The sequence below is a fragment of the Elgaria multicarinata genome, chromosome 3 (genome assembly GCF_023053635.1).
Source record: "Elgaria multicarinata webbii isolate HBS135686 ecotype San Diego chromosome 3, rElgMul1.1.pri, whole genome shotgun sequence".
Taxonomy (NCBI): domain Eukaryota; kingdom Metazoa; phylum Chordata; class Lepidosauria; order Squamata; family Anguidae; genus Elgaria; species Elgaria multicarinata.
Window position 1 is genome coordinate 158,268,183 of NC_086173.1, and position 19,881 is coordinate 158,288,063.

The following is a 19,881-nucleotide window of genomic DNA, read 5'->3' on the forward strand; positions in this document are numbered from 1 at the left end:
AACATCACCTCGCCAGACAGATGAACCACCCGCTAACAGTACCTCCGTCTTGTCTGGATTGTGTCTCAGTTTGTTGGCCCTCATCCAGTCCATTACCGTGCCCAGGTACTGGTTCAGAACAGCCACTGCCTCACCAGGGTTTGATGAAAAGGAAAGGTAGACCTGGGTATCATCCGCATATTGATGACACCTCAGTCCACATCTCCGGATAACCTCCCCTAGCGGCTTCATATATATGTTAAACAGCATAGGGGATAAGATAGAGCCCTGTGGAACCCCATGGCTTAGGAGCCACGGCACAGAGCAATAATCCCCCAGCACCACCTTCTGGAATCGGCCATCCAAGTAGGAGCGGAACCACTGCAACGCAGTACCTCCAACTCCCAGCTCAGACAACCTATCCAGAAGGTTTTCTTCTATTCTTTCAGATTCTCTACTCGGCAGTAAAATTGCTAGCAGGGGGATCAATACTCTTGGTTCAAAGTGTTTGATCACACAACCTTACTCATAAGGGGCAATGTTGAGACTGGAAATTCCATGCCTGGAGACCTCTGGCAGCATTTTAACCCCATCAAGTTCTCTCCAGCTGGAATCAAATGGACACATTCATGCCCTTTCATGCTCTTTTTATGAGACAGATTTCATTAAAAAAATTATTTGGGTTTGTAAATCCTTCCTGCATTAAAATGGAATCATAAAATCATAGAATAGCAGAGTTGGAAGGGGCCTCCAAGGCCATCAAGTCCAACCCCCTGCTCAATGCAGGAATCTACCCTAAAGCATCCCTGACAGATGGTTGTCCAATGACTCTAGTGTGGGAGAGCCCACAACCTCCCTAGGTAACTGATTCCATCATCATACTGCTCTAACAGTCAGGAAGTTTTTCCTGATGCCCAGCTGGAATCTGGCTTCCTTTAACTTGAGCCCGTTATTCCGTGTCCTGCACTCTGGGAGGATCGAGAAGAGATCCTGGCCCTCCTCTCTGTGGAACACATATACAATTCATATCTAATTATTCTCTCTTTCAAAAATCCAATATTCAATGAATTCATCCACCCTTTAGAAGCTTCTTTTACCCAATTACATTCCTATGTATATTTTGTTAAAGCTGAGACTGCTTATTAACATTCACATAGTTCATTTGTAAGTATGCCCTCTTCTTTGGTTACACTAATAACCACTTAATTCCTCAACTCAAGCATTGCCCACACTGAGAACATTGGTATGGTGTCTCTCAGGAATGAATTCTCTAATGGGTTCTCCGACTGCGAGTCCTCCTGAAGCATTCTCCACACTCAAGGCATTATAAATAGTTTCTCTCCAGAATGAATTCTCTGATGTTTCTTGAAATTGGTGTTCACGCTGAAGCACTTCCCACACTGAGAACATTTGTATGGTTTCTCCCCAGTATGAGTTCTGTGATGGGTCTTCAAAACGCTTTGCTGAGTGAAGCCTTTCCCACACTCAGGGCATTTGTATGGTTTCTCTCCAGTATGAGTTCTCTGATGTGCCTTCAAATTGCCTCCCTCTCTGAAGCCTTTCCCACACTCAGGGCATTTGTATGGTTTCTCTCCAGTATGAGTTCTCTGATGTCTCTTCAACGTGCCTCCCTCTCTGAAGCCTTTCCCACACTCAGGGCATTTGTATGGTTTCTCTCCAGTATGAATTCTCTGATGCATCTTCAACGTGCTTCTCTCTCCGAAGCCTTTCCCACACTCAAGGCATTTGTATGGTTTCTCTCCAGTATGAGTTCTCTGATGTGTCTTCAATGTGCTTCCATCTATGAAGCCTTTCCCACACTCAGGGCATTTGTATGGTTTCTCTCCAGAATGAATTCTCTGATGTCTCTTGAAATTTTCTTTCTCTCTTAAGCACTTCCCACACTGAGAACATTTGTACGGTTTCTCTCCAGTATGAGTTCTCTGATGTCTCTTCAACGTGCCTCCCTCTCTGAAGCCTTTCCCACACTCAGGGCATTTGTATGGTTTCTCTCCAGTATGAGTTCTCTGATGTGTCTTCAACGTGCTTCCCTCTATGAAGCATTTCCCACACTCAGGGCATTTGTATGGTTTCTCTCCAGAATGAAGTTTCTGATGTCTCTTGAAATTGGTGTTCACGCTGAAGCACTTCCCACACTGAGAACATTTGTATGGTTTCTCTCCAGTATGAGTTCTCTGATGTTTCTTCAACTTGCTTCTCTCTGTGAAGTATTTCCCACACAGAGGACATTTGTATGGTTTCTCTCCAGAATGAATTCTCTGGTGTCTTCTGACACTGCCTCTATAACTGAAGCACTTCCCACACTGAGAACATTCGTATGGTTTCATTCTAGTATCAATTTTCTCATGTCTAGCAAAGATTTCCCCAGACTCAGGATCTTCACGTACCCTCTCTCCAGTATGAAGCTGCTCATGGTTCATCAATTCTTCTCTCTGGTGGAAACATTTGCTACAATGAGAACATTCATATGGCTTCCCCCCACTTTGAATTTCTCGATTATGCTTTAGTGATTTTGTATAAATAAAGTTCTGTACACACTCAGTAGAGATTTGAGATTTCTCTTCTGGGTGGTTAATCTGAAGTCGATTCATATTACCCTCGTTGCCATTCTCAGAAAATTCAGATTTACACCTTCCTTTAATTGTTTGTTGATGCTGATCGAAGCATGGATTTCGCTGGAGATTTTCATCTGTCATGGGGCATTCGTCCTGATCCTCCGCAGTATCTATCACATCAGGTTGTAACTTGTAGCGATATCTTCTACCGTACCTGGAGAACATGGGCATGTTGTCCCTTGTGCGTCCTTTGGAAGGGGGACTAAACGCAGCTGTAAGATCTTCCGTGACTTTATGACATTCCTTCTCTCTTCCCTCTGTGTCTGTCTCCTGACCCTCTTCGGACTTGCACCTTTCTTTGTGCATCTCAGCTGTCTCCATCACATTCTCTTGGCCCATCTGTGATGCTTTCCCAGACGTATCCTGTGGCTCCTTTCCTCCATACTGACAATCCTCCATCTTGACCTTGCTTCCGTTATTGTCGCCTGTGGAAATGGAAAAAGAAATGGTGCTCATTCTCTGCCGAGCTCTTTTGCCTGACTCCGTTTGCCTGACTCTTCCTTCTAAGGCATCTCTCTCTGTGCTGCATCCGGGTCAATTTGATTTCTGTAATCCTTTCAACCCCCCCCCCCAAATATTCTTAAATTATAAGATAACTGGAGCATAAGATCAGGCAAATATTAGATAAATTAATTTAAAATATTAATTACAAATAAAGGGTGGGGAGATTATGTTCTCGGTGAAGGGAGCCAGGACCAATACAGTATTGTGAGGCCTGTGAGAATACAGAGAAAGCTGTACCCAATGGTGCCCCTCTGCCAGCGGAAGCCATACCAGTGACAGGACGGAATTTCCCTTCATCCTACGGCACATCACCCACATCTGCTCTACACGCTTGGGAGACCCCTAATGCCAATTCCCAGGCTTGCATTGGAGCTACCTCTGATTAAAACCCTGTTTAGGTTTTGTGTTTCCCCCCAGATATATACGTATTTGGAATTCAAACGAGGACCACGCTTTAAGACAATCAACGCTTTGGAACTGCTCTTTCTATCCACTCTTCTTAGTTCTTAAAATGACAAATCGCCTCAATTATTCTTTCCTTCCTTGACAGGACTTGAGCAAAAGAGCTCCTTACCTAAAGGCTCTACGTTCCCCCCGTCCTCCTGCAGGACTTGCCAGACTGTGGTCTGTTGGGCTGGCCGGGGCAAACTCCGGCTGATGATCTGCAAACACAGGCGACTTCCACGGACATCTATCTCTTCCTGCAGGGGCAAAAATAGGCAGAAGGAAGGACACTATGGCAAAACCCCAAACAATTAATTCCACAAATATCAGTCCATGGATATACATTCTGTGAAATGAATTAATGGTAAAACCTACCCCGTGCCACCCAAACATTTATAATTATTGTTTTAGAGACAGTTCTGGATCCACGAGCATCCACGATCCTTTAGGTGGAGTGAAATCTCAATCCGTATTGTCCGGATTGAGTCTCAGTTTATTGGCTCTCATCCAGTCCATTACTGGGCTCAGGCACTGATTCAGAAGAGCTACTGCCTCACCTGGGTTTGATGAAAAGGAGACGTAGAGCTGGGTGTCATCCGCATATATTCCGTGAAACGAATTAATGGGGGAAACTGCCCCATCCCACCCGAACATTTGTAATTATTGTTTTAGAGATAAACCTGAGAAAAGAGGTGGCTGGTTGCAGCATTTCGCTTCCGCCTCTGGCCGCAACCCCATTGATCCTTGGGAGATCAGGGCTCTGCAGGCCTTCTCCCAGCTGCTCGGAAATGAGAACATCCCATCGGCGAAGTTCCTCAAACCACGTGGACATCCATTTCAGCATCCGTGTGACCCTGAATCACCAGAATGTCGCCTACCTCTTTCACACCAGGTTGGTCCATTTCTTGTTCTTCAGGAAGAAGTGAAGAATTTGAAAAGCTGGGAAATTGGCTTCCACTGCCTGGGAAGGACAGAAGGAGGATTTTACTAAGGGAAGCAGCCCCTTCTTTCCAGGGTTATTATTTTACTTATAATAATAATGGTCTTTGGCAGCCACAGACCATTATTATTATAAGTAAAATGAATGGACTTTGGACCAACAGGTCATTGACCAGGTTTGCTCATTTAGATATCTGGGCATTCTCTTTAGTGAGTCCCATGGAAAGGGTACAGGGAGGCAGCGAAATTGAAAGCACAAAAAACTATAGGGGCTCTAATGAAGTTTTATTATAAGAAAGGGGGACAGTTGATAGAACCTGCCCTAAACATCTTTAACACCAAAGTAATAACACAGCTGCTTTATGGGTCTGAAATCTGAGGGTCTGACAACACCATGACCGAAGCCTTGGAGACTGTGCAGAACAACTTCCTTCGAAAACTTTTCTCTCTTCTATCTGGTTCCCCTGCAGCTTTCTTGCGTCCAGAAGCTGGTAGTCCTTCAGTTAGGGCAAGAATTGAGAGTGCTCAGCTAAAATATTTTAAACGAATCGCCATCTTGCGAAATGAGCGTCTTCCTACTAAGTGTTTTCTAGAAATGGATAATAATTGTCATTGGGCGGCAATATTCCAAAAGCTCCTGCATAGTTATCATCTGCCTGAATTGAAGTTTGCTCTAGGCATGGATAAGAAGCAACTAAGGGGTTGGTGTTTTGGGATAGATTTCAGGAGGGTCCTGCAACTTATTAAAAATTCTAAATTCTCTCAGTGGTTCCCTCTTCTAAAAACAGAACAATATAGAGCATGTTATCTGTCCAAATTGAATCCACTGCCCCTGAGAAATGCTTTCATTGAACTGAGATTTCAAGTGATGCCAACCGCAGTGCTGTACGGACGCTACCACAAGGTACCATTCGAATTTAGATTATGTATCTGTGGTCAACAACAAGTGGAAGACATAGCACACTACATGTTAACTGGCCCTCTGTATAGGGACCCAAGAGAGAGACTCTAGAAACTGCTGCTGACATATGGAGATAGGAATGACTATACAATCATAGACTGGCAGAGTTGGAAGGGGCCTCCAAGTCCATCGAGTCCAACCCCATGCTCAATGCAGGAATCCACCCTAAAGCATCCCTGACAGATGCTTGTCCAGCTGCCTCTTGAAGGACTCTAGTGTGGGAGAGCCCACAACCTCCCTAGGTAACTGATTCCATTGTCGTACTGCTCTAAGTGTCAGTAAGTTTTTCCTGATGTCCAGCTGGAATCTGGTTTCCTTTAACTTGAGCCCATTATTCTGTGTCCTGCACTCTGGGAGGATCGAGAAGAGATCCAGGCCCTCCTCTGTGTGACAACCTTTTAAGTATTTGAAGAGTGCTATCATGTCTCCCCTCAACCTTCTCTTCTCCAGGCTAAACATGCCCAGTTCTTTCAGTCTCTCTTCATAGGGCTTTGTTTCCAGACCCCTGAACATCCTGGTTGCCCTCCTCTGAACACGCTCCAGCTTGTCTGTGTCCTTCTTGAATTACGGAGCCCAGAACTGGCCGCAATACTCTAGATGAGGCCTAACCAGGGCCGAATAGAGAGGAACCAGTACCCCAAGCAGAAACAGTTCTCTTTCTCCTTAGCGATACCAACAGTTATGTCACTCATAAAGTGGCCCTGTTTGCACTGGCAGAGAAAAAGATTAGGAAGAGAGAACTAGATAAAATTGCTATAAACTGCCATGGAGACTCAGAGTGCTGAGCGAAATGAGAGCTTTAGACATAGTAAATTTAAGGTTGTCTTTATGGTTCTCTTGGTTATTTGAAACTACTGTGTACTTTTATAGCTGTATGCTTTCCTATGGATGTATTTGTCATGGCCTTCGGCTAGCACAATAAACTGATGATGATGAACTTATAATAAAACTGGCCATCCAAAGCACTGAAATGCCAAGCGGTAGAAAATAGTTTTAAAAGCCCACCTAAAATTAAGTATTGAAAGAACCAATCTAATCTCCCTAAGGAGGAAGTTCCTTTAAGTGTTGCAGACATGAGGGGATTTTGGCACAGACAGCCTGTAATTCCGCAGTAGGAAAGGATGCCTCTGCTGAAATTCCCTTTTCCTTGCAACTGCTGAAGGCTCAGGAGTCCTGCCTCCCTTTTCACCTCCTCATCACCCAGGAGGAAATCTCTCTCGGTGCTCCTTGCTCAGCCTTCTTTACATACTGTTGTTTTATACTTTTGTTTTTATATTCTTGATGGTTTTAAATTTTGTATACTTTTTTAATGTTCACTGTTTTTAACTTCTGTAAACCGCCCAGAGTGCTTCGGCTATGGGGCGGTATATAAATTTAATAAATAAATAAAATAAATAAACAGCTGCTTCCATTGCACAATCTATGTGCAGCTAAGTTGTTCTAGTGAACTCCCTTTTGATCTGGCATCTCAGCTCTCACACAATGTCTTGCAATAATAGGCTGACCCTATGGAAAGGAGGACAGGGCTCCTGTATCTTTAACAGTTGCATAGAAAACGGAATTTCTACAGGTGTCATTTGAGTGTGTGCAAATGTGCAAACCTGGTGAAATTTGCTGTTCATCACAACAGTTAAAGCTGCAAGTGTTCTGCCCTCTTTTAAATCTGGTCACAGTATAGCTGCAGTATGGCTCCCGAAGCTTTAACTCTTGTGATGAAGAGGGAATTTCACCAGGTGCTGCAGGAATACAAATGACACCTGCTGAAATTCCCTTTTCTATGCAACTGTTAAAGATACAGGAGCCCGGTCCTCCTTTTCATAGGGTCACACTAGCAATAATCTTGCTTAGGAGCTGGTCTTCCATTTTAAACTGATCAGTCTAAGCTTCGCACAAATACCAATGTAGCATCACCATTTTGCTCAGGTTCTTTGTAGATCTCTCCCTTCACAGGATCTGGCAGTTCTTCAAACTCCTCCTTCAGCGGCCCCTGAAACAGGCAGGATGATTCTACTCAGAACAGAGGGCAAGAAACACTTTCTGCTCATCTGGGTAAAAATGGTTTATCTGCGTTTTAATTCATTGAATATAGTATTTGCTGTTTCAAAACATGCAGCGCTAAGGCAGGGTATATCTAGAGTCACTGAAATATTAGTAACAACAAAAACAGTTATAAAGTAAAGGCAGGTATTGTATGTGACAATACACTATAAGGGGGGAACTTCCAACAACTGTACAACTTTTGAAAACAATGAAAAGGCTCTGATTTAAATTGGCATTCAGTGTCCAAAGCTCAGCTTGTCATTAGCTATTGTTTGATCACTTCTGCCCATATTTAACTGAATAAATGGAGATGCTTCCAGCTGCCTTATGTACATCCTACGTCCTTTCTGAGATTCTAGGAATAAAATATAGAAACCTCACCTGCAACTTCTCTCCCTTGGCCTCTTGCTGGCTCATGAGGAAGTCCTCGGCCAGGGCCACGGCCTGGGAGCAGGTGTCCGGCCCTCCTGCCCGGATCCAGCCCTGGAGGTCCACTGGCAGGCTGGCCAGGAACTGCTCCAGGATCAGCAGCTCCAGGATCTGCTCCTTGCTGTGTCTCTCCGGCTTCAGCCACTGCCGGCAAAGCTCCTGGACTTGGCTGTGAATCCTTCGGGGGTCTCTGACCTCCTGGCAGCAGAATTGCCTGAAGTGCTGGCGCTGCACCTCCATCCTCAGGGCTTCCCCTCGCAAGATGGCCGCCTTCACTTTCCCATAATCCTCCTGATCTCTGGCTTCCAGGCTGCCAAAGGCCTCTTCTGCTTCCCCACTCAGGGCTGGCAGGAGCCGGGCCGCCCACTCTCCTCTCGGCCACCGGAAGGCCTTGGCCACTTGCTCAAAGGAGGCCAGAAAGGACTTGGAGTCATCCCACGGCTCCATCTCTGACATCCATGGGCTTCCCCATGTTGTGTGAAGGGGCTGCAGTGTCCTCAGGAACTCCTGCCATTGGGCTTCCCAGCGCTCTTGCATCCCCCTGGATGGTTCCGCATTGCCCTCTTGCGATGTGTCCCATCCTGGTCGGTCTGTCGCGTATTCCGGCTGAACTGGACTGGAGGCTTTTCCGGCTCTGCCTGGTCCTTCTTCTAGTTCTGGGCCTGCAGGTTTCCTCCCCTTCATCGCTTTCCCTCCTAGCTGTGCCCTCTCAGATCTAGAGTAAGAGTATTTCCAAATTAGACATTTTTAGTGGAATATCTTAGACATCACCAATATTTAACAGTTTAAAAAACTAATTTTGAAATACTGTATTTAAAAATCAAATAAAGGATGACACTGGACCAGAAGTTCATAATGAAAAGAATATTTGGAACTAAAGTCACACATTCACTCCAAAGAAGATGCTGCTTTAAGATCATAACATGATGATAATTATTCTAGCAATAACACACTTAAAGTTTCTTATATATGGGTCGAAGTGAGATAGAGAGACAGGCAAAATTACTATTACCTATGGTAAACCTGGTGAAATTCCCTCTTCATCACAACAGTTAAAGTGCAGGAGCTATACTAGAGCGTAGGGTGACCATATGAAACGGAGGACAGGGCTCCTGTATCTTTAACAGTTGCACTTAAAAAGGAATTTCAACAGATGTCGTTTGTATATATGGAGAACCTGTAAAATTTCTTTTTCATCACACCAGATAAAGCTGCATGTGCCCTGCCCTCTTTTAAATCTGGTCAGTCTAATATAGCTCCTGCAGCTTTAACTGGTGTGATGAAGAGGAAATTTCACCAGGTTCTCTATATATACAAATGACACCTGCTGAAATTCCCTTTTTAATACCACTGTTAAAGATACAGGAGCCCTGTCCTCCTTTTCATAGGGTCACCCTATAGTAAAGTACCAAGCAGAGAGAAACGGCTCAAAAAACAAAGGGACATCAAACTAGCTTACCATAACTTCCTGCCTGGCATTTTTTCTCATTTTTGTGTTAAGTCTGACAAATCTGTCTACACTTCCACCCTGCAAGGTAGGACAGGCTGCAAGACGCATTTTGTCTCTGCTCCCCAAAAGTAGTGCTTCAACCACCCCTGTGCTTTTCCAATATCCCTTCAGATGCCCACGGAAGGTCAGGCTGGGGGTTATTTCATAGAGGGAGAAGGATGGGCCCCATTTCAGAACTTTCTTTAATCTCTTTAACAGCCTAAGGAGCAGGTTTGCCAGGCAGCTCAGCGCACGGAGAGGCTGGAATCCAGGCGAAACTAGAGAGCCAAATCAACCCCAACGTAAAATGAAACATCAAACTAGCTGGCGATAACTTGCTGACTAGAGCCTGAAGAGTTACTCACCTGCGCGTCTTACACCTGGGCGTCCTCTTGGGCCTCCAGGGCTTGGCAGAGTTTGGGCTCCGATTCTTTGCCCACCAGCAGAAACACAAAAGTCCTTCCAGGTTTCCCAGGGAGGGCAATTCAAACTGACCAATCAAGATCCTTGGGGGACGGGATCCTCCCAAGTAAGCTCTACTTCATTTATTTTGCATAACTTGACTTTTGGGGGAGGGAGAGTGAAGCTGGACTCTGGAATGTCAGCCTGGAAGGCACAGAGATGTAAATTTGGGCACTTTGGCTGATCTTTGTGCACTTCCTTGGAGTAAATCGCACTGAAAGTCTTTTGGGCTCAAGCTGCACAAAGCCAGGAAATGGGAAGCTAAGGTTTAACAGCCATCCCCCATGATCAGAAATGTTGTGCAAAATCACACATTTGCTTACAACTTACTCACATGTCTCCTTGGTCTTTCAGGCCTAAATATAGAGGGGAAGATGGAGGGTCTGGAACTAATAAATGAGATGCCTGCTGGATCAGACCTTCATCTAGCCCAGCGCTCTGTTCACACAGTGGCCAAAGAACTGGTCATGGGAAACCCACAAGCAGGACATGAGTGCAACAGAACCCTCCCACCCATGTTCCACAGCAACTGGTATACATAGATGACACCGTGACCCACAGGGCTAATGCCTTTTGAGCTAAACTTCATCGCTTAGTGTGTTGTGTGAACTGTTCCTAACCATGGAGGCCACCACGGTTTAAACACGCCCACTAACCATTTGCTGCAAGGGTTAGCAGCTTAGCCGTGACTTAGCGTGTTGTCTGATCAGGCACATAGGCAAACTGCCTTTGATACTGGAGGTAGCAGATAGCCTTTAGGACTAGTAGCCATTGAGAGCCATCTACTCCATGAATTTGTTTAAGCCCCTTTTAAAGCCATCCAAAATAGGGGCCATCTTGTGGAAGTGAATTCCAGAGTTTAACTCTGAGCTATGAGAAGAAGTTGTTCCTTTTATTTGTCATAAATTGCTCACCAATCAGCTTTTGGGGATGGCCCTGGGTTCTAGTATTATACAGATAATATAAACATAGTATTATAAAAAATAAGTAGGTTTGTATAGTACCAGTAGGCCCCTAGAATCAAGAGCCTCACTCAGGGCAAGGTCCTAAGGCAGTCAGTGGAGGCTGGTGATTCCGATGTCAGCGGGGTGGTTAATCCGCTCCGGGTTTCACTCGGAACCAACCAGAGCTCTAAGGAAGCTGTCCAAGAGCACTTTGGATAGCTCCTTTAGAGTTCTGACGGAAACCTGGAGTGGATCCACACACCCCACTGACATCACAGCCTCCACTGAATGGCGTCAAGCCCTGTCCACGCATCCAAGAGAATGTGTGATGGTTTAAAATGTGTCTTGGAATAGGGCCATGTACTCTCTGTGCGCCAAGGAACCCTAAAAAGGCAGGGGCTGCAATCACACAGAGTTGTATTAACATTCGAGTTGTATTAACATTCAACTGCTATTTAGTTCAGATGCTACCGTGTATAAATAGACATAAATATACGGTATGCGCTTGACCATCTCCTTGAAGGTAAAATCAGGAATGCTAGAATGCCAGAGAAGAAATAAAATCACCAGGTCCACTGTCAAGTGCTTGGTGGCATATTCTTTCCTACGTATGATGTAAATGGTGTATTAAATCTACTTCTAATGCTTTCACAAAGACAGAATTGAAGCAAATGGTCAGTGTTATGAAGAGAGAGATGCCTGAGGAAGAGAAAGAGGGATTGAACTATTGAAGGCAAGACAAGTTCAATGTGGTTGGTGGGCCTAGAAGGCCCAAAGGGGGAGCTAAGAAAACAAGGCCAGAAGCCTTGATATTCCTGCTCTGTATGTAGGCCTCTGACTGTCAAAATTTATTGATATATAAGGAGGACTGACATTGCCATTGACTTAGATGCTAAATATTTGGAATGCATCATTTAAGGGCTCAATCCTTTGTGGATAGTCAATATATCAAAAATGTCGCTCTACATTTCTGTTTCAGAGAAAGTATTGGCCTGCTGCAGCTAACAGTGCTGCTTTGGAGGGGGACGGAAAGAGGAGACACCGTACTGCAGCTGCCAGGGTCTCCTCCCCAACCCCAGGAATGTCCCCCTTTCTCTTCTCCACGCTCTATTTTTCGAGCATGTAGACATAGCCAGTGCAGTTCCCTCCACAAAGGCTACAACAGATAGGGGAGCAGGGATTCCTGGCTCCAAGGAAGAAAAATAGCTAGCAGGGTGATCAATACTCTTGGTTCAAAGTGTTCTAACACAAAACCAAAATCCCTCATGCATTGGAGACATTCTTATGTACTGTTATCTAGAAGTTGTGAATTGGTGGGTTTACATTATGTTGGACAATGGCAGCTGGTGGGACGGAACCAAGGGCTCGCCATAGGCGGAAAAAACTGTGTCATTATCATGTCTAACCCTACTGCCGCTGTTATGGGAGAAGGTGTTTCAGGTAATCAATCAGAATCAGATTCGGACCTATAGGAGGTGGCACCAGACACCAGCCAGCCTGTACCAGTGGGGCAGGTGATTCATTAGCTGGGAGTCAGCCCTCTCCGGAGCTGTTCTCCTCAAGGCCAAATCCTACACACAGTGGGAAGTGAGCTTTCTTCTGGAGGAGAGTGCCCCAACAAGCTAACTGACGCAAAAGTCCGCTGGAAGCTAAAATGCAGAGCGGAAGGAAGGTGTGAGAAAGTCAGTCAGACGAGGATTGCCCCAGAACCTGCATCTGCACCAGGCTCTCTGAAGACCGCAAATTTCATGGCTGAAGACCTCTGGCAGCATTTTAACCCCCTCAAGTTCCCTCCAGCTGAAATCACACGGACACATTCATGTCCTTTCACTCTCTTTTAATAAGACAGATTTCATTCAAAAAAAATTATTTGGATTTGTAAATCCTTCCTACATTAGGATGGAACACAAAAACAATTCATTTGTAATTATTCTCTCTTTCAAAAATCCAATATTCAATCAATTCATCCACCCATTAGAAGCTTCTTTTACCCAATTACATTCCTATGTATATTTTGTTAAAGCTGAGGCTGCTTATTAACATTCACATAGTTAATTCATTTGTAAGTATGCCCTCTTCTTCGGTTACACTAATAGCCAGTCAATTCCTCAACTCAAGCATTGACCACACTGAGAACACATTGGTACGGTGTCTCTCAAGAATGAATTCTCGAACGGGTTCTCAGACTGTGAGTCCTCCTGGAGCACTCTCCACACTCAAGGCATTATAAATAGTTTCTCTCCAGAATGAATTCTCTGATGTCTCTTGAAATTGGTGTTCACGCCGAAGCACTTCCCACACTGAGAACATTTGTATGGTTTCTCTCCAGAATGAATTCTCTGGTGTCTTCTCAAACTTCTTGTCACAGTGAAGCACTTCCCACAATGAGAACATTTGTATGGTTTCTCTCCAGTATGAGTTCTATGATGTTTCTTCAACTTGTCTCCCTTACTGAAGCACCTCCCACACTGAGAACATTTGTATGGTTTCTCTCCAGTATGAGTTCTATGATGGATCTTCAAAATGCTTTGTTGAGTGAAGCTTTTCTCACAGTCCGCTGGAAGCTAAAATGCAGAGCGGAAGGAAGGTGTGAGAAAGTCAGTCAGACTACGATTGCCCCAGAACCTGCGTCTGCACCATGCTCTCTGAAATTACAGGAGTTTGGGAAGGCGCTTCCTGTTTTCCTTGGTTGGACAATTGTCTTGCTTAGTTTGCATAGTTTTGCCTAGGGGGAAGTTTCCAAGAGATTAGCCTCTCTTCAGGTAGAAGAGATGTTTGCTGCTTAATAAAAGCTTTGTGGATTATCTAGCAGGCCTCTTCATTTGTCTCCCATCAAAAGCAGGAGCTTTCTGAGAAACACCACAGTCATCATGATGCTGAACATATCCTCCAATCAACCACATGGTGATGACAACATTACTCATAGGAGGCAATGTTGAGACCGCAAATTTCATGGCTGAAGACCTCTGGCAGCATTTTAACCCCCTCAAGTTTCCTCCAGCTGGAATCACACGGACACGTTCATGTCCTTTCACACTCTTTTTATGAGACAGATTTCATTCAAAAAAAATTGGATTTGTAAATCCTTCCTACATTAAGATGGAACACATTAACAATTCATTAGTAATTATTTTCTCTTTCAAAAATCCAATATTCAATCAATTCATCCACCCATTAGAAGCTTCTTTTACCCAATTACATTCCTATGTGTATTTTGTTAAAGCTGAGGCTGTTTATGATGATGCTTTCACATAGTTAATTCATTTGTAAATATTCTCCCTTCTTCGGTTACACTAATAATCAGTCAATTCCACAGCTCAAGTATTTCCCACACAGAACATTGGTATGGTGTCTCTCAAGAACGAATTCTCTAATGGGTTCTCAGACTGTGAGTCCTCCTGGAGCATTCTCCACACTCAAGGCATTATAAATAGTTTCTCTCCAGAATGAATTCTCTGATGTTTCTTGGCTTTCCTGCTGAAGCACTTCCCACACTGAAAACATTTGTATGGTTTCTCTCCAGTATGAGTTCTCTGATGTCTCTTCAACTTGGTTTTCTCACTGAAGCACTTCCCACACTGAGAACATTGGTATGGTTTCTCTCCAGTATGAGTTCTTTGATGGATCTTCAAAATGCCTAGCCAAGCGAAGCTTTTCTCACACTCAGGGCATTTGTACGGTTTCTCTCCAGTATGAGTTCTACAATGCCTCTTTAACGTGCTTCCCTCGCTGAAGCACCTCCCACAATGAGGACATTTGTATGGTTTCTCTCCAGAATGAATTCTCTGGTGTCTTCTCAAATCGTATCTCTTAGTGAAGCACCTCCCACACTGAGAACATTTGTATGGTTTCTCTCCAGAATGAATTCTCTGGTGTCTTCTCAAATCGTCTCTCTTAGTGAAGCACCTCTCACACTGAGAACATTTGTGTGGTTTCAATCTAGTATCAATTTTCTCATGTCTAGTAAAGATTTCCTCAGACTCAGGATCTTCACGCCCCCTCTCTGCAGTATGTAGTTGCTCATGATTCATCAATTCTTCTCTCTGGTGGAAGCATTTCCGACAATGAGAACATTCATATGGTCTCCCCCCGCTTTGAATTTCTTCATTACGCTTTAGAGACTTTGAATAAATAAAGCTCTGTACACACTCAGTAGAGGTTTGAGATTTGTCTTCTGGGTGGTTAATCTGAAGTCCATTCGAATTACCCTCTTTGCTATTCTCAGAAAATACAGATTTACACCCACCTTTAATTGTTTGTTGATACTGATCAAAGCTTGGATTTTGGTGGAGATTTTCATCTGTCATGGGGCATTCGTCCTGATCCTCCCTGGCATCTATCATATCAGGTTGTAACTTGTAGCGATATCTTCTACCGTACTTGGAAAACATGGGCATGTTGTCCCTTGTGCGTCCTTTGGAAGGGGGGCTAACATCAGCTGTAAGAACTTCTGTGACTTTATGACATTCATTCTCTCTTCCCTCTGCCTCCGTCTCCTGTCCCTTACTGGACTTGCATCCTTCTTTGTGCATCTCAGCTGTCTCCAGCACATTCGCTTGGCCCATCTGTGATGCTTTCCCGGACACAGCCTGTGGCTCCCTTCCTCCATACTGACAATCCTCCATCTTGACCTTGCTCCCCTTCCTGTCGCCTGTGGAAAAATAAATGGTGCTCATTCTCTGCCGAACTCTTTTCAACACAACCACAGCCTCCGTTTGCCTGACTCTTCCTTCTAAGGCATCTCTCTCTCTCTCTCTGCTGCATCCAGGTCTCTTTCTATTTCTGTAATCCTTTCAACCCCCTCCTTTATTCTTAAATTATAAGATAATTGAAGCATAAGATATAAATGTAATAAATAAGGCAAATATTAGATAAATTAATTTATAATATTAATTACAAATAAGGACTGGTGACATTATGTTCTCAGTGAAGGAAGCCAGGACCAATACAGTATTGTGAGGCCTGTGAAAAATGCAGAGAAAACTGTACCCAATGGTGCCCGTCTGTCAGCAGAAGAGATACCAATGGCAGACGGAATTTCCCTTCATAGAATGGTAGATTTGGAAGGGGCCTACAAGGCCATTGAGTCCAACCCCATGCTCAATGCAGGAATCCACCCTAAAGCATACCTGACAGATGGTTGTCCAGCTGCCTCTTGAAGGCCTCCAGTGCGGCAGAGCCCACAACCTCCCTAGGTAACTGGTTCCATTGTTGTACTGCTTTAACAGTAGGTATGTTTTTCCTGAAGTCCAGCCATAATCCGGCTTCCTGTAACTTGAGCCCGCTGTGTCCTGCACTCTGCGCTAATCAAGAATAGATCCTGGCCCTCCTCTGTGTGACAACCTTTTAAGTATCTGAAGAGTGCTATCATGTCTCCCTCAATCTTCTCTTCTCCAGGCTAAACATGCCCAGTTCTTTCAGTCTCTCTTCATAGGGCTTTGTTTCCAGACCCCTGATCATCCTGGTTGCCTGCCTCTGAACATGCTCCAGCTTGTCTGCGTCCTTCTTGAATTGTGGAGCCCAGAACTGGATGCAATACTCTAGATGAGGCCTAACCAGGGCCGAATAGAGAGGCACAGTCCCCACACCTGCTCAAATGCTTGGGAGACCCCAAATTCCTGCATTGACGGGACTTGAGCAAAAGAGTTCCTTACCTAAAGGCTCTACATTCCCCCCGTCCTCCATTAGGACTTGCCAGACTGTGGTCTGTTGGGCTGGCCGGGGCAAACTCCGGCTGACGATCTGCAAACACAGGCGACTTCCACGGACATCTATCTCTTCCTGCAGGGAGGAAAATAGGCAGAAGGAAGGACACTGTGGCAAAACCCCAAACAATTAATTCCACAAATATCAGTCCATGGATATACATGCCGTGAAATGAATGAATGGAGTACACTGCCCCGTGCCACCCGAACATTTACAATTATTGTTTTAGAGACAGTTCTGGATCCATGAGCACCCCCAAACTATGAACCCGATCCTTTAGGGAGAGCGAAACCTCAATCCGTCTTGTCTGGATTGAGTCTCAGTTTATTGGCCCACCCCCATCCACCATGATTCAGAACAGCCACTGCCTCACCTGGGTTTGATGAAAAGTAGAGGTAGAGCTGGGTGTCATCCGCATATATTCAGTGAAACAAATTAATGGAGAAAACTGCCCCATCCCACCCGAACATTTTAGAGACAAACTTGAGAAAAGAGGTGGCTGGTTGCAAGATTTCGTTTTTGCCTCTGGCCCATTGTTACTTGGGAGATCAGGGCTCTGCAGGCCTTCTCCCAGCTGCTTGGAAATGAAAACATCCCATTGGCGAAGTTCCTCAAATTCCAGCATCTCTGTTACCCTGAATCACCAGAACGTCACCTACCGCTTTCACACCAGTTTGGTCCGTTTCTTGTTCTTCAGGAAGAAGTGAAGAATTTGAAAAGCTGGGGAATTGGCTTCCACTGCCTGAGAAGGACAGAAGGAAGATTTTATAAAAGGAAGCAGCCCCTTCTTTCCTTTGTGCTTAGGATAGCCGGGATTATTATTTTACTCATAACATTAATAAACAGAGAGAAGAATTATTGTCAACAAAATTGAAATGATTCCGAGATCCCTGAACTTCTAAAATAGTGACATGGGTGCTAGATTTCAAACGAAAAAGGCACCGTAGGAACAATGGTCATCTCTGGTGTTAATAGATAATTTGAAAATTAGCTACTTCCCCAAGTTAAAAAAACAACAACGCTACTGGAAGCTCCTTCTAGGAACACCGTTAATCTTCACATGTGCCTGCATGCAGAAACAACTGTGCTGTAAGGAGGAGTCAACTTCTGAGTTACAAGATTGGGTTGTTATCTGGAATAATGGTAAAAGAGCAATGCACAGGAGACAGATAAAAAACTGGGTGCTATTGACAAAGGCATGGCTTCCGGTGATACACACTGCTTTTGTCCTACTGTAATCTCTAGGACACCTTTGCAGGATTTTTTCTTTAAACCCCCCCACTGAAAAACTGCTTTTTCAGTTCTGACAGTCTATGAGTATAACACAGAAACAAGAGAAGAAATTCTCAAATGTTGCCTATAAGTGTTTTAAATAAACATGAATGACCTTGTTTACCAATACAGATGACACATAAGAAATGGAAGGCCAAAAGTTTATTTTGTTTCCCATTTCCTATGTGTAGTATAAATATGTGGAGTTACAACATGGATAAAATGTTGCCTTATAAGATAGTGGTTCCCAATTGGTGGTCCCACCCAGAGCGTCCGTGGCACCTTTCACATATTCACCATTCATTCCCGGAGTCCACTGATGACGCATTCCTACCAGAAGTAAAATATACCATCACTGAGCACCTGCGTGATTTAGCGACTAGCTTCAGAGATTAATTCCCTGCACCTAATCCTGAAAACTCATGGAGAAGGAATCCTTTTGCACAGGAGCTGTGCAAGAGCTGCCCCCACCCCCCTGAATCTGAACTAGTCCAAGCATCGCACAATCACAAAAGTAGCATCACCGTTTTGCTTGGGTTCTTTGTAGATCTGTCCCTTCACAGGATCTGACGGTTCTTCAAACTCCTCCTTCAGCAGCCCCTGAAACAGGCAGGATGATTCTACTCAGAACAGAGGGCAAGAAACACTTTCTGCTCATCTGGATAAAAATGGTTTATCTGTGTTTTAATTCATTGAATATAGTATTTGCTGCTTCAAAACACCCTGCGCTAAGGCAGGATATATCTGTAATCAATAAAATATTAGTAATAATAATAATAACAGGAATATTGTAACATATTGTGTGTGGCAATACACTACAATGGGGGAAGTTTCTACAATTGTAGAACTTCTAAAAACAACGAAAAGGCTCTGATTTAAATTGGCATTCAGTGTCCAAAGTAAAGCTTGTCATTAGCTAGGTTTGATCACTTCTGCCCATATTTATCTTAGTAACTGCAGATGCATCCAGCTACCTTATGTACATCCTATGTCATTTCTGAGATTCTAGGAATAAAATATTAAAACCTCACCTGCTGGCTCAGGAGGAAGTCCTCGGCCAGGGCCACAGCCTGGGAGCAGGTGTCCGGCCCTCCTGCCCGGATCCAGCCCTGGAGGTCCGCTGGCAGGCTGGCCAGGAACTGCTCCAGGATCAGCAGCTCCAGGATCTGCTCCTTGCTGTGTCTCTCCGGCTTCAGCCACTGCCGGCAAAGCTCCTGGACTTGGCTGTGAATCCTTCGGGGGTCTCCGACCTCCTGGCAGCAGAATTGCCTGAAGTGCTGGCGCTGTGCCTCCATCCTCAGGGCTTCCCCTCGCAAGATGGCCGCCTTCACTTTCCCATAGTCCTCCTGATCTCTGGCTTCCAGGCTCTGAAAGGCCTCTTCTGCTTCCCCAGTCAGGGCTGGCAGGAGCCGGGCTGCCCACTCTCCCCTGGGCCACCGGCAGGCCTTGGCCACTTGCTCAAAGGAGGCCAGAAAGGCCTTGGTGTCATCCCATGCCGCACCCTCTGACATCCCTGGGCTTCCCCACTTTGTGTGAAGGGGCTGCAGTGTCTTCAGGAACTCCTGCCATTGGGCTTCCCAGCGCTCTTGCACCCCCCTGGATGGTTCCGCATTGCCCTCTTGCGATGTGTCCCATCCTGGTCGCTCTGTCGCGTATTCTGGCTGAACTCCCCTGGAGGCTTTTCCGGCTCTGCCTGGTCCTTCTTCTAGTTCTGGGCCTGCAGGTTTTCTCTCCTTCATCTTTTTCTCTCCTAGCTCTGCCCTCTCAAATCTAGATTTAAGAGTATTTCCAAACTAGACATTTTTAGAGGAATATCTTACACATAACCAATATTTAAAAGGTTAAAAAACTAATTTTGAAATACAATGAAAATTCCTGTCCATTGTTTACAAAGTATTTAAAAATAAAATAAAGTATGACACAGAACCAGAACAAATGAAAGAGTTCATAATGAGAAGAATATTTGGAACTGAAATCACTCCAAATAAGATGCTGCATTAAGAACCTAACATGATGGTAATTATTCAAGCAATAAACATATATGGTTTTTTTTCAGTGTTTCTCATGTATAGGTCA

The 19,881-nt window shown here is 44.6% G+C and overlaps 3 protein-coding genes across 3 annotated transcripts; all 3 read right to left on the reverse strand.

Annotated features, from left to right (window-relative positions):
* Positions 1-1,229: 1,229 nt before the first annotated feature.
* LOC134395626 (zinc finger protein 345-like) lies at positions 1,230-3,014 on the reverse strand. Its single transcript, XM_063121784.1, has one exon. The coding sequence runs from the start codon at positions 3,012-3,014 to the stop codon at positions 1,296-1,298; it is 1,719 nt and encodes a 572-aa protein (XP_062977854.1). The 3' UTR covers positions 1,230-1,295.
* Positions 3,015-3,643: 629 nt separating this feature from the next.
* LOC134395627 (zinc finger and SCAN domain-containing protein 30-like) lies at positions 3,644-8,616 on the reverse strand. Its single transcript, XM_063121785.1, has 2 exons — positions 7,885-8,616; positions 3,644-3,820 (listed from the first exon to the last, which is right to left on the reverse strand). The coding sequence occupies exons 1-2, from the start codon at positions 8,614-8,616 to the stop codon at positions 3,644-3,646; spliced, it is 909 nt and encodes a 302-aa protein (XP_062977855.1).
* A 4,489-nt stretch (positions 8,617-13,105) lies between these two features.
* LOC134395628 (zinc finger protein 25-like) lies at positions 13,106-19,544 on the reverse strand. The gene is given in 7 exon segments (XM_063121786.1): positions 13,106-13,156; positions 13,158-13,353; positions 14,545-15,478; positions 16,482-16,608; positions 17,193-17,275; positions 18,330-18,405; positions 18,837-19,544. Coding segments are annotated over 7 exon segments (2,175 nt in total).
* Between the last annotated feature and the right edge of the window lie 337 nt (positions 19,545-19,881).